The 14,693-nt window shown below is 37.2% G+C and overlaps 1 protein-coding gene across 1 annotated transcript in view; it reads right to left on the bottom strand.

Annotated features, from left to right (window-relative positions):
• Positions 1-14,031, bottom strand: part of LOC102816505 (translation initiation factor IF-2, mitochondrial-like) — a 33,552-nt gene extending 19,521 nt beyond the window's left edge. The window contains exons 1-5 of the mRNA XM_006868009.1: positions 13,813-14,031; positions 9,187-9,298; positions 2,002-2,173; positions 1,388-1,548; positions 273-449 (exon numbers count right to left, since the gene is read on the bottom strand). Of these exons, the coding sequence (XP_006868071.1) occupies positions 273-449; positions 1,388-1,548; positions 2,002-2,173; positions 9,187-9,298; positions 13,813-14,031 (841 nt within the window). The remainder of the gene's footprint in view (positions 1-272; positions 450-1,387; positions 1,549-2,001; positions 2,174-9,186; positions 9,299-13,812) is intronic.
• Positions 14,032-14,693: the final 662 nt, after the last annotated feature.

The raw sequence follows: 14,693 nt of genomic DNA on the forward strand, positions 1-14,693 counted from the left end.
TTCAGACTATCAAATTCTCATACCGTATCAACTAGGGGAAGAGTAAAGAAGAAAAAATTGCAATGGTGGTCACAAGTATCACGTTGAGTCCTGCTACACTCTTCCAATTAATTATCTGTCTCTGGAAAAGTAATTTAACTGTCTTTGAGCTTTGTAACAGGTATAACAGTTGTGAGGATGAAATGAGTTACATGCAAAGGCTCCGGCACAGATGCTCTATTAAGAAGATCATTTCCTTCTTGACACACATAAGTCAGCCACACACACAGTACCTTGAGCGTCTTTGGCATGCTGAATAGATTCTACAGTTTGTTTCATTACTCCATCATCTGCTGCTACAACCAATATGACAATGTCAGTGACCTGAGCGCCTCTGGCTCTCATTGCTGAGAAGGCAGCGTGTCCTGGAGTATCAAGAAAGGTGATATTTTCCCCAGAAGGCAGAGAGACTGTATAAACAGAAATCCAGAAACATCAAGTCTCAAATGTGTACTTTAATACAAAAGAAAGAGACATTAATAAATGTCATCAGTGATCCCTTAAAATAATTTTATTCCTTCTATTAATTTTAATCAGACCAAGACAGATCATCATTTCACAAGAAAAAAATGATACATACTATTGAGATTTAGGAATTTTTCTTTTCATTTGGTAGTACCCAGCTAAAACTCTAGAATATATGATAATCAACTTTCACAAATGCACTAACTGATATCTATTTAGGAGACAGAAAAGACCTATAGTCGTACAGGTAGCCATCACATTAACAAGCTGCAGTGCACAACTGCCTGGAGCCATAGAAAGGCAATTTAGACAACAGTTGGCAGCTCAGGATTTAGAGTACAATTGTGGGTTTGAATCCTGGTTTTGTTACTTATGAACTGGGTACCCCTGGCCAACTTACGTAACCTGCTGAAGCATCAATTTATTGTCTCATCTGTAAGCAGGAATATTAATAATGTTGTGAGGGAATAAAAGACAAAGCATATAAAGTGCTGAGCCCAGTGCTGGATACATACTAAGAACTTAGTAAGTGGTAGCTGGTACTATTTTCAACATTATTACAACATAGCATGTTGTTGTTGTTAAGTGCCATCGAGTCGGGTCACAACATAGCATAGGTTAGATAAATTATGTAAATAAAATTAAGGAAGAATTGAAGGTTCACTTAACCAAACTGAAAATGAGCTAGGATAAAGAAACATCATTTTCTACTTATAGACAGTACAAGATAACTTTTATAACCACCCACTCAGCATTTCATCAAGACAATGGCTTCAAGCTTTAGCCTTCCCTTTGACTTGGATTTGTATATTTCACATGACAACTGGTTTAAGGAAATCCTAACAGGTTCCCAGGCACAGGATAAGGTACTTTGCATTCATACCAAGAAAGGCACCGATGTGCTGAGTGATGCCTCCAGCTTCCATTGCTGCTACTTGAGTTTTTCGAAGCTTGTCAAGTAAAGTCGTTTTCCCATGATCAACATGGCCCATTATAGTAACAACTGGGGACCGCGGGGTTAATAAAGCTGGGTCTGCCTGGGGCCTATAATTAACAGCAAAGGACTTTCATTTCTCAAATATCAAAATGCTTTATAGCCTGTGAATGAGTTTGGAGTTATCTCTTTGCACATCCATCAACAGTAAAATCAATATTCAACTTTGATTAGACGTGATTACTTTGCCCTTATATACAATGACTTACGACAAAACTTATCAATACTGACCGCCTACAGTTGACATATTCATAGCAATAAGAACTGGATCACATTTAAAATTTTACAACCAATGTACATACTCAGAAAACTGAGAAAAATAACCCTTAGAATGTCCTGAAATTTTTCTAATGATTTAAGTGCTTCAAAGAAGAACTGAGCCTATTATACTCACACATTATTTTAATTACAAAAGAAACTTTAATTACAAGACAAACTGTCCATTAAAAAGTGTGATTAAAATGATATGGTCTCCTTCCCCCAGTACCTGGGTTTAGTTTTACCTTCTTACTGCGTCTTTATTTTCTCTGACTTTGTCTTGTTTTAATTTGCTCCATTTTAACTTCATCCCTGCTTTCTTTATCACTTCTTTGATACAGACTTCATCTAAATGTGAGTTTGCTTCTAGTGAATCTATGTCAATAGCTGTGTTCAATAAAGCTTCATATACACAATCTGGTTGGAATAAATAAAAACCTTTTAGAATTATGCATTAAATGCTCGAGAAAGTGACCTCTAATAGTCAATGTCTATATAAACAGTACATTCAGTAAGTGGATTAACTGTATTGACAATCTGTTTCTCTAAAGTTAATAGGTCACAACAACACAGAAAAGAAAAAAAAATCTTTAAAATGATATATATTAACTAACATTTCTACATATTCATAAATCTTTGAAAATAAGGATAACTCAGAGATAATAAAGTACCTTCTGAACCATTAATAAAACATCAAATTGCATGTTATATATATTTAGAGTCCTGGTGTGGCACTGTGGGGCTAATGCGTCAGACGGCAAAGTCATTTGAACTGCAAGGTTGGTGGTTCAAGCTCACCAGCTGCTCCTTGGAAACCCTATACAGGGTCGCTATGGGTCAGAATTGACTCGATGGCACTTAACAATAACAACAACAGTATCATAGCCAATTTCTTTGAAACCATGTAGTTACACATGTCATGCAAATATAAATATTTATTTGTATATACATATAAATATTAAAACCAAAAGGCAAACTCATCACTATGGAGTTGATTCCAATTTACAGCTAACCTACAAGACAGAGCCGAACTGCTCCATAGGGTTTCCGAGGCTGTAAATCTTTCCAGGAGCAGAAAGCTTCCTCTTTCTATCTCACAGTAGATGGCTAGGTTTGAACCACCAACCTTGAGTTTAGCAGTCCAATATTCAACCCACTGTGCCACCAGAGCTCTTTACATACACACACAGATATAAAAATACTATATGTATCTCTCAATACACACACACAGACACAATTTATTTATTTATGGCAACCAAAAAGTATTGAAGTATCAGAAAATAGTTACTTAGCCTTAGAACTGTCATTTTATTTACTGCTTTATATAAATTTCAGTCATATTTCCCTGTAGATGATAAGTAAATGAATCTACGATAATAAGATAAAGTTTTATGTTCACAGAGGAATGAAAGGCACCTTCAGATTAACAAAACTATTTGTCTAAAAGAGCATCCTATTCAGTGGTGTGCTGATGAATGTTTAACAACTAGCTCTTCCAAAGGAAATACAAACAGAAAACCTGATCTGTAGTCCTGGTGTGGCGCTGTGGGATAATGCACTAGACTACAAGGTCAGTTAGAACTGCAGGGCCGATGGTTCAAACTCACCAGTCAAGCCTCATAAATCCTATACAGAAACTCTATGACTCGATGGCACTGAAAACAACAAAAGTGTAAATACTCTCACCATGGTGGATTTCAGCTTGTGAAGACACTGAACAGTTGGGAAGAGATGTACAGTAAGTGGCAAAGTATCACATATCATTCATAGAAACCAAACAAAACCCAACCCACTGCCATCAAGCTGATGCCACCTCAGAGCGACCCTGTGCAGACAGTTCAGCTTTCTCCCACACAGCAACTGGTGGGTTTGAACTGCTGACCTTGTGGTTGATAGCCCAGTGCTTGTCCTACAGTGACTCTAGGGCTCTTTATCATATATGTACACATATACACATATGCATTGTTGTTGCTGTTAAGTGTACTCAAGTTGGTTCTGACTCATAACCACCCTGTGTAGGGTTTCAGATGCTTTAAATCTTCATGGGAACAGAAAGTATCATTTTTTCCCCCAGAGCGGCTGGCAAGCTAGGAACGTGAACCTTGTAGTTCATAGTCCAGTGTTCATTGTATGGAGCCACCACGTTCCCATAAATGATGTGAGTCAAAAATTAACCGCATTCTGGCTGTAGAATTTATTTCAATCAACTTTTAGAAAAGAAAAATACATCCTTTTTTTTTTTTTTTAAAGTTTTTATTCTGAATTGAGTAATAGTTTACATGGGAGAAAATCAGTTTTATACTCATTGTTTCATTGCAATGATTACAATCCCCTCCATGCATCATTATTCAACAGTACTTGTTTCTATTTCCTCTCTATTTTTTTGTTTGTTTGTTTGTTTGTTTGTTTTTGGTAAGGGGGATGTACACAAAAACACTCAGGAATATATAATCATTTAAACAACCAAAGGACACATTGTGCAAGCCGGCCTTCTGGCTGCCAGCAAACAGTCTTTCTCTTTCCATGAGTCTAGAGTCCTCAGCTGCTTTATCTCTTCATGTCCTCATCTCTGCCCCCATCTCTAGTGTCACGGTGTCTCTGGATAGAGTCCCACATTCCACTCATGCTCCTCTCTTGATGGTCCTAGAATTCTCTGTTTCTGTTCCTGATATGTAAGATTAACTACTTCCCCCTTTATATTACAAAACATCTACCTTTACAGCTGTGACAGTCACGATTAGTCATGATAACAACTACTCACTACTGAATCATAAGAATCCTACCACCATCTCCTTTCACCAGACCCATCTGGACAAGATGAAAACCATTTAGTGGGGATTCTACCTTCCCCCAAACACTCTGAAACTAAACTCCCTCTTGAAAACCTGTAAGCCAGTCACTTTGTGCTTTATAGCCTGGCCCCCATTTTAGGTAGCCAATGTCTAAGTTGCCCGTCCCTATCACCCCTGTGTACAGAGAGGATAAGACGAAGACTTCTTCCCTCTCAGTTGATATTGTGAGCTACTACATCCAAAGTATAGGTCAAGCTTATCAAATTGTGGCAATTTACACTTGTTTCCTTTATCAAATTTTTTAATCTTCTTTTAGCAGACTAGTGATCTTCAAACCATCGAAGCTAGGTCAAATGGGTACTATCTGCAAGTTTGGGTGTTCTTGTGTGTCTCCCATCACTTCATATCAGCTGGACACTCCACTCTCAGCTGTAGCCCTAAATACATCATTTTTTTATATACTCTCCTTGCTTGTCAATACACTTTGTCTATCCTGTCAACAAACTTTCTTATTCCCTTATTTAAAAACTGTTTCAGGCTAAGCTGTGAACCATGAATGCACTGCTTTCTTCACTTTTTTTTTTTTTTTTTTTTAATACGGAACGCTGCACGAATTTGCGTGTCATCCTTGCACAGGGGCCATGCTAATCTTCTTTGTATCGTTCTAATTTTAGTATAGGTGCTGCCAAAGCAAGCACTGTCTTCACTTTTTCATCAGAGGTGAATCTTCATCCTCAGAGGACTGCTTTCAGGGGACCAAACAAGTGAAAGTCCAATGGAGCAAGGTCAGAACTATAGAAAGGATGCTTAACATCTCAAATTGAAGTTTCTACAGAGTGTCAATAATGTAGGAGGAGGTGTGTGGACGTGAATTATCACGCAAGATCACAATGCCTTTAGACAGCAATCCTCTGCATTTAATCCAAAGTTTAGGCTCTTCAGTGAGCATCTCACTATAAGGAGCACTGCCGATTGCTAAACCTTTTTCCTGATAGTGTTCCAACATGGCCCTTGAAAATGTCAGAAAACAATAAATATCAATCTTCAAGCTGATAGTTAACTTTTAAACTTTTTCTTGGTCAGCGACTGAGGATGTTTCCATTCCATACTCTGCTGTTTACTCTCAGGCTAGTAGTGATGAATCCAAGTCTTGCTATCAGTAACGATTTTTTTAAAGAAAATTTCACCTTCCTTCAAGCATTGGTCCACATTTTGTTTGCAGATGTCCAAACGCTTCTGTTTATGCTCTTCTGTAAATTGTTTCAGTACCAATCTCACACAAAATTTTTGAAACCTAAATCTGTTGTGGATTATTCCATAAACAGAGCCATGGGTAATTTGCAAACGATTTGCTACATAATCCACTGTTATCATTTATTCGACAGAATATTTCACATGCAAGCTCAATGTTGTCATCAGCTGTAGACATGGATGGGCGTTTTAATGTAACCAAAGTGTGGATAATTTTTTACTCACCCTCATATATATGTTGCCATTGTTGTTAGGTGCCATTCAGTCAGTTCCAACTTATAATGACATGTATAACGTTTCCAGGGAGCAGTTAGTGGGTTTGAACCACCAACCTTGGAGTTAACAGTCCAGTGCTTTTCCTACAGCACCATTTCAGGTCTCCATACATATGGATATATATGTGTGAGTGAACATATGTATGTATACATGTATGTATATGTATTTTTGCTATTGATTTTAAGTGCCATTGAGTCGGTTCCAACTCATAGCGACCCTGTACAGGGTTTCCTAGGAGCAGCTAGTGGGTTTCAGCTGCTGACCATATGGTTCACAGTCCACTGCTGATCTTACAGCGCCACACCTGAAGTCCTTGTATATTAAGTTTATGTATAATCCACCACAGAAATACAAAGGCATAGATAATCACAAGAACATAGATAATAGTAAAACAATTAGAAAGCAGAGTTTTGATTCATATTTACTACCTTCTTTATCATTTAAGTTTTATAATAGTTATATTTAACAAACAGCTCAAAAAATTCCTTAGAATTTAAAAATAAACTCTCATACACTGATGTGAGTCAGCCCTAGCACACCACTGGTCCTATTCCTTAATAATGCCAAAGAACCATTTCCTAAATATCCTACATCCTTATCTAAAAGAAAACATTTTTAAAATGATACAACTCAAATTTTCTATGTGAATATGCTCTTTTTAAGACATAAAAACATAATTAGTATAATTCTCTGCTGATTCTAACACAGCTAAAAATCCCATTTGATCAGGTCCTACAGTTTTCCAACATCCTATCCTAAAATTTGAGCGGTAGCTTAAAAGATAGGTAATCTTTGCTTCTCTCTATAAAATGTATACATTATATATACATTATTAACATCCTATTTTATCTTTACCAATTACTTAAGTAAATATTTATATGTAGAAAAGTGCTCAAAGTATTTCAAGCAGAAATACTATGTCAAGTTATCTTAGTTAACCCAGGGGAAGAGAGAAAGCACTCACATCGCTACTAGAGTAGACACAAATAATAATCTTATGAAAGTTATCTTGAATTCAGATGAGATTTGAACATATTAAATAAGCTTAAAAAACATAACTTATTTCAATCATAGCAAATCAATTTGAGGTTTAGAGCAATGCTCCATGGGACTGAATTTACATTTTAATTAGTTTATTTACTTGGTAATGTGATAGAAATAATGTGGTTATATGCTTGGGGATTTTTTTGGTTGTATTTAAAAAAAAGAATCTGCACCTTTTAAAGATACAGTTAGAAATACTGAAATATTTTGGATTAAATTATATAATGGGTACCTTTCAGCTTATCATTCTATACTATTTTATGTTAAAATTTTTCCAACAAAAAATTTTAAGGCAAATTCATTATTACTATTATTTATAAAAATCTTATCAGTGGTTTTTCTTCTGACTGACATGCTCATATCTATTTTTGTCTTAAAATTTTTCTACTTATAAAATGATTACATAATCAAACTGCAAAGTTTTAAAAGTGCAAGACTGTATACTAATTTTCTACTCTTTGTGAGAATGTACACACACAAATAGTGGTAATACTCTGGGGCAGAAAATACATTTCCATTCCTCAGTTCTGCTGATCTAACTATTCAGTAATCTGACTGCTAATTAACTTTCTGGCTATCCTGTAATTCACAAATGAACAATTGTTGGAAGCTAACCAGATCTGTGAATAAGAGCATGAGCCAGTTTCCTTGGGTCCAAATCTTAACTCCATTACATGTTGTTAAGTGTTAAGTGCTGTCGACTCATAGCAACCGTATATAGGGTTTCTGAGGAATGGTTGGTAGGTTTGAACCTCCGACCTAGTGGCCAGCATTTCAGTACTTATCCTACAGCGCCACACCAGGACTCTATTACGTACTGGGCAATTATCTTACCTCTCTATGTCTCTGTTACTCAACCTAGAAATACAGACACTAATCGGGCTGCTAACCTCAGGGTAGCAGTTCGAAACTACCAGCTGTTTGCTCCCATAAAGATTTACAGCCTCAGAAACCCTATACAGGGTCGCTATGAGTCGGAACCGACTCCACGGCACATAACCACCATCACCACCACCACCAATCATATCTAGGAGTCCTGTTGTGGTGCTGCAGGATAATGCAATGAATCACAAGGTCAGTTTGAAACGTAAAGTCGATGGTTCAAACCCACCAACAACTGCTTGGAAACCCTATACAGGGACACTATGAGTTGGAACCAATTCGAAGGCACTTAACAACAACAAATCACACCTACCACAATGTGTTATGAACATTACATGTATGAAAACATAGAAATTACTAATACATTTTAACAGCTTAATAAGTGTAAGTTATTGTGATTAATTCTTTCTTTTTTTCCAAGCGTCTGCTTCATCACTTTATTTTGTTTCAATAATAGGCTATATTTCTTACAAAGAATTTTAATGTCATATTTTAATAATTCACATTTTATTCCAACAGTTCTAAATTGGAAATGAATATATCAAAGGCATAATGAAAGATTTTTTTTAATGGCAATGATGCACTTTATCCATAAGTACAAATAGAATTATTGAAAGTTATAATTATTATTATAAATATTCATCTGGTAGCTTACAAATACTATTAAAATGAGTGGGAAAAAGGCACCCAAAAAACAAAAGGGGAAAAAAAAATTAGTATAAGTATAGTTGCTTAAACCAGAAAGATTCTTTGGATTTACGATAAGGACCCATAAAATTTCTGAAAAAAGACAGGTTAATTCAAATTTTTAAAATCTTTTTAACTTTTATTAAAAGGAAAATATGGAGTCTGGGTGTGGTGTTGCAGGATAATGCACTGGACAGCAAGGTCAGTTTGAACCAAGAGGTCGGCAGTTCAAATCCAGCAGCTGCTTCTCAGAAACCCTGTACAGGATCACTATCAGTTGGAAATGACTTGGCAACACTTTATATAACAAACAACAGCAATATTTGGCAAAGAGTCAAAAAATTAAATAAGGTTTGTGACCTGAAGAAAAAATATTGAAATGAGTATCTTTTTAAACTGTCAGTCTAGTTTTTATCCATGAATGCTTTAATTCCACAGAAAATAATATACCAGGTTTTTGTTATTCCATAGTTTTCCCTGGAAATTAATCTGGCTTACCTATATCTTTTTCCATTGCTCTAGCCAGCTCTTCAACAGTGATTCCAATCCATACCTCTACTTCCTTTTTAGATTTTGTCAAAGATAGCTTAGGTTTCTGTGGTCTTCCTTCCTATTAAAACAAAATGATCAAAGAATAAAAGAATTACAGTGGTAACTTTTGACTTATTCTGGAATATCTACCACAACCACAGCTCCTATCTCTACCAATAAACACTCCCTGAAGTACAACTTTGACTAAAATTTTTAAATTGCATAATTGATTCACTGGTCTAGAAATCGAATTCATGAGCATTACCTAACAAACATCGATTGCCTGGAGTAGAGCATTAAGGAATAAAGATTCGATAAAGATTCCTTACAGAACAAAATACTCAAGAAAGATATTTACCTATGCCTCTAGACATTTTCACCTCAGACCAAAAGACACAGTGAACATTAGAAATCTGCCCACGGGAGAAAGATGAGGCTTTCTACTCCCGTAAGGATTTACACCCTCAGAAACCGTGTACAGGGTCGCTATGGGTCGGAACCGACTCGACGGCACTTAACAACAACAACAACAACAACTAGCCTATAGTTTCTCAGGCTGTGGGGGCTTGCATGTTGCTGTGATGGTGGACACTATGCCACCGGAACTATAAATACCAGCACAATCAGCCGTCGTGTTGAAGTTTCAGCAGAGCCTCCAGACTAAATGAGACTAACAAGAAGGACCTAGTGATCTACTTGGAGAAAACTGGCCAGAGAAAAACCTTATGAATAGCAGCAGTAAATTACATGACACAGTGATGGAAGAAAAGTAGCTCTGGTTGGAAGGCACTTAAAACACGATAGTGAAGTACTGCCTCCACGAAGTAGAGTTAATCTTGATGAAGATGGAGTAAACCTTTCGGGATCTTCACTTGACGATGTGGTATAACTCAAAATGAAGAGGGAAAAAACTGTCACTATCCATTAATAATCAGAACATAGAATGTATGAAGCATAAATTAAGGAAAATTGGAATTCATCATAAAATGAAATACCATGCTTAGGTATTAGTGATTTGAAATGGACTTGTTGTTGTTATTAAGTGCTGTTGAGTTGGGTTCGACTCATAGTGACCTTGTATAGGGCTTCCTAGTAGTGACTGGTGAATTTGAACCGCCAACCCTGTGGTTGCTTATCCTATAGTGCCACAGCAGGACTCCCTGAAATGCATTGGTACTGGCCATTTTGAATCATACAATCGTATAATCTACCATGCAGGGAATGGCAAATAAAAGCGGAACAGCATTGCCTTCCTTGTCAAAAAGAACATTTCAAGATCTATGCTAAAGTAAAATCAGTGATAGGCTAATATCTATACACCTACAAGGAAGACCAGTTAATACAACTATTATTCAAATTTATATACCAACTACAGCTGAAGATTTTTACCAACTTCTATAGTCAGAAATTATAATGAAAATGCACTGATAATTACTGGTGATTTGATAGGAAAGTTGGACACAAAGACGGATCAGTAATTGGAAAACCGCCTTGGTGATAGCAATGACACCAGACAGTGCAGGATAGAATTCTCTAAAACCAGTGACATAATATGGAAATATCTTGTATTAACAACATAACAGTGACTACATACACACACCTCACCAGACAGAAAATACAGGACTCAAAGCCATTACATCTGTGAAAAGATAAAGTAGAAAAACTCAGCAGCAGCATCAGTTAGAGCAAACCAGCAGCCAACTGTGGAACAGACCATCAATCACTCATATGCAAGTTCAAGTAAACACTGAAGAAAATGAAAACAAATCATGAGAGCCAAAATACAACTTTTGAGCATATTCCACCTTAAATTGATCTCAAGAATAGATGCAGAACACTGAACACTAATAACTAGACCAGAAAAATTATAGAACAACAGAATATATTAAGAAAGCAAAAGGTCAGTAAGAAGACAGGAAAGAGAGAACCACAATGGATGTCAGAAGATACTGAAATTTGCTCTAGAATGTATAGTAGCTAAAGTGAAACAAGAATCCAGGCAGTAAAAGAGCTGAACAGAAATGTCCAAGGACAGCTTGAGAAGACAACATAAACTATTACAATGAATGCATAAAGACCTAGAGTCAGAAAACCAAAGAGGAAGAACATGCTTTGTATTTACCGAACTGAAAATAACTGAAAAAAAAATTCAAGCCTCAAGTATCAGTACTGAAGGATTCTACAGGCAAAATATTGAAAAACGCAAGAAGCATCAGAAGAAAATGGAAAAGCTCATTATGACAAAAAGAACTGGTTGAACATATAACCATTTCAGGAGGTAGCTTACCATCAATACCAATGGTACTGAAGGATGAAGTCCAAACTGCACAGAACACATTGGGAAAACAGTAAGGCTTCAGAAATTGGCAGAATAGCAATTGAAATGTTCCAACAAACAGATGCAGTCCTGGAAGTGCTCACCAGCCTATGCTAAGAAATTTGGAAGACACCCTGGGGCTCAATTTTCAGCCAAACAATAGATAGATCTACAAGGGTAATAATAACACTTGTTGTTGTTGTTAAGTGCCATCAAGTGGATTCCAACCCATAGCGACCCTGTATAGGGTTTCCAAGGAGCAGCTGGTGAGCTTGAACCACTGACCTTGCAGTTCAAATGACTTTAGAGTCTGACGCATTAGCCCACAGCACCACACCAGGACTCCACTAGTGAGGTACAAACAAATACCTTAGAATAATCAACCATATACGATGAAAGGGTATCATTAGCCTAAGGAAAAAGTTCAGAAATGTTTAGAAACAAGGAAGAATGGAAACAGGAAACAGGACGTAAGTGGGATCAGTGATATTACATTGAAAGGATGACTTGTTGAATGTGAAACTGAAGATCTGTTCCGTAAACCTTCACCCAAAAAGTTAAAATGGTTGGTTGGTTGGTTATGTGCCATGGAGTCGGTTCCGACTCATACTGACCCTGTACAGGGTTTCCGAGGCTGTAAATTTTTACCGGAGCAGAAAGCCTCATCTTTCTCCTGTGGAACAGCTGGTAGTTTCGAACTGCTGACCTTAAGGTTCGCAGCCTGATTCGTAACCACTACGGTACCAGAGCTCCTTAAAAAGTTAAAATAAAGAAGAAATGTGGAAGACAGCTACCTGTCCAAGCAACTGGAAGATTCATCTTTCTGCCCATTCCAAAGAAGAGAATGCAAACATTAACAAAAAAACACATCTATTATCATACACAAGTAAAGTTTTGCTGAAGATAATTCAAAAACAGTAACAGCAATACAATGACAGGAAGCTGCCAAAAATGTTAGCAGGATTCAGAAGAGGACATGGAACGAGGAATATTATTGCTGATTTAAGATGGATCTTGGCTGAAAGCACAGAATACCAGAAAGAAGTTCATCTATGTTTTATTGACTATGCAAAGGCATCTGACTGGATCATAACAAATTACAAATAAGTTTGAGAAGAATAGCAATTCCAGAAAACTCAATTATAGTCACACGGAACCTGTACATAGACCAAGAGGCAGTCATTCAAACAGAACAAAGAATCACTACATGGTTTAAAATCAGGAAAGTTGTGCATAAAAATTATATTCTTTCCCTGTATTTATTCAACTTGTAATTTATCAAATAATCTGAGAAACTGGACTATATGAAGAAGGAATGCAGCATAAAAATTGTAAAACAGTCTGCAGTATGTAGACCATACAACCTTGCTTGCAGAAAGAAGAATTTGAAGCACTAATGAATACCAAAGACACAGCATAGATTACACCCAACCTAAAGAACACAAAAATTCTTACAACTGACCAATAAATATCATGATAAAAGGAGAAAATATTGAAGTTGTCCAGGATTTCATTTTACTTGGATCCACAATCAACAGCCCTGTTTTCTAGCAGTCAAGAAATCAAAGGACGTCCTGTATTGGTCAAACTTGCTGCAAAATACTTCTTTAAAATGTTAAAAAGCAAAGATGTAACTTTGAAGACTACGGTATCCCTGATCCAAGAGATATTTTCAATCACTTCATATGCATGCAAAAGCTGGACAATGAATAAGGAAGACCAAGAAGAAGTGATGCGTATGAATTGTGTCATTGGTGAAGAATACTGAAAGAACCATGGACTACCAGAAGAACAAACAAACCTGCCTTAGAAGAAGTCTAGTGAGAAAGCTCCGTAGAGGCAAGGATATTGTTGCTGTAAGTACCATCAATTCGGTTTTGACTCACAGTGACCCTGTATAGGGTTTCCTAGGAGTATCTGGTGGCTTTGAACTGCCAACCTTGGTTCATAGTCTAGTGCTGAGCCTACAACACCACACCAGGAGTCTCAGAAGCAAGGATGGTGAGACTTATCTCATGTACTTTGGATGTATTATCAGGAGGGAAAAGACCCTGGAGAAGGACAGCCTGCTTGGTAAAGTAGAGGGTCAGCAAACAAGAGGACGAGCCTTAATGAGATGGACTGACACAGCGGCTGCAACCATGGGCTCAAGCCCAGAAAAAACTGTGAGGACGGCACAGGACCAGGCAGGGTTTCCTTCTGTTGGACACAACACAGGTTCATTAGGACTCACAACTTCCCAGCAAGTAACAGCAACATTAGAAATCTGTGCCTACCTTCTTGGTTACTAGAAGCCTATATTGCCATAAAGCAGCCCTGATGAGTGCATCTTTTTTCCAAGGCTGGGCGTACAGTGGAGCCGTCCATACTGGGTAACCAGATGAAAACAAATGCCTCCACTGCACTAACGTTCTTCTTTGACCCAGGCTGTGCAGCTGCCTACAAATAGTGTGAAATCGAAGCAGGTTCTCCAACCTTAGCATCTTCTGGTTCATGTTCGTCCTATAAAGAAACACTTTAAAAATAATAACATGAGTCATATTCAAATCAAGTTAAGGAATGTTAATTGGATATCTATTGCAATGTAAAGCCTGGTGCCAGGTACTAGAGTTATAGAAATGAGTAAAACTGGGTCCCTTCCCTGAAAGAGCTCAAAAACGAATCAGCAATAGGAGTTCATGGTATATATTTTCTAGCTATCAGATGGCAGGTTATGTGCCATGGCGTCAATTCTGACTCATGGCGACCCTGTATGGGGTTTCTGAGGCTGTAAATCTTTGCAGGAGCAGAAAGTTTCATCTTTCTCATGACTAAGGTCACTGATGGTGGTGGTGTGCCATGGAGTCGATTCTGACTCATAGTATAGGGTTTCCGAGACTGTAAATCTTTATGGGAACAGAAAGCCTCATCTTTCTCCTGCACAACAGTTGGTAGTTTCAAACTGCTGACCTTGAGGTTAGCAGCACAACTTGTAACCACTACACTACTAGAGATATTAGTTATCACTGTCTTTAATGTCACTCTCATGACAGAACTGAAATTCAATGAACAAGTTTATAAAGGGTCCTTTTTTCACTCTTATAACATCAACTAACTAGAGCACAACTAGAGTGATTTTTCTCAAATACAAATTTGAACTCCTCATCTCTCTGCTTAC

Source organism: Chrysochloris asiatica, unplaced genomic scaffold (genome assembly GCF_000296735.1).
Source record: "Chrysochloris asiatica unplaced genomic scaffold, ChrAsi1.0 scaffold00114, whole genome shotgun sequence".
Lineage (NCBI taxonomy): Eukaryota > Metazoa > Chordata > Mammalia > Afrosoricida > Chrysochloridae > Chrysochloris > Chrysochloris asiatica.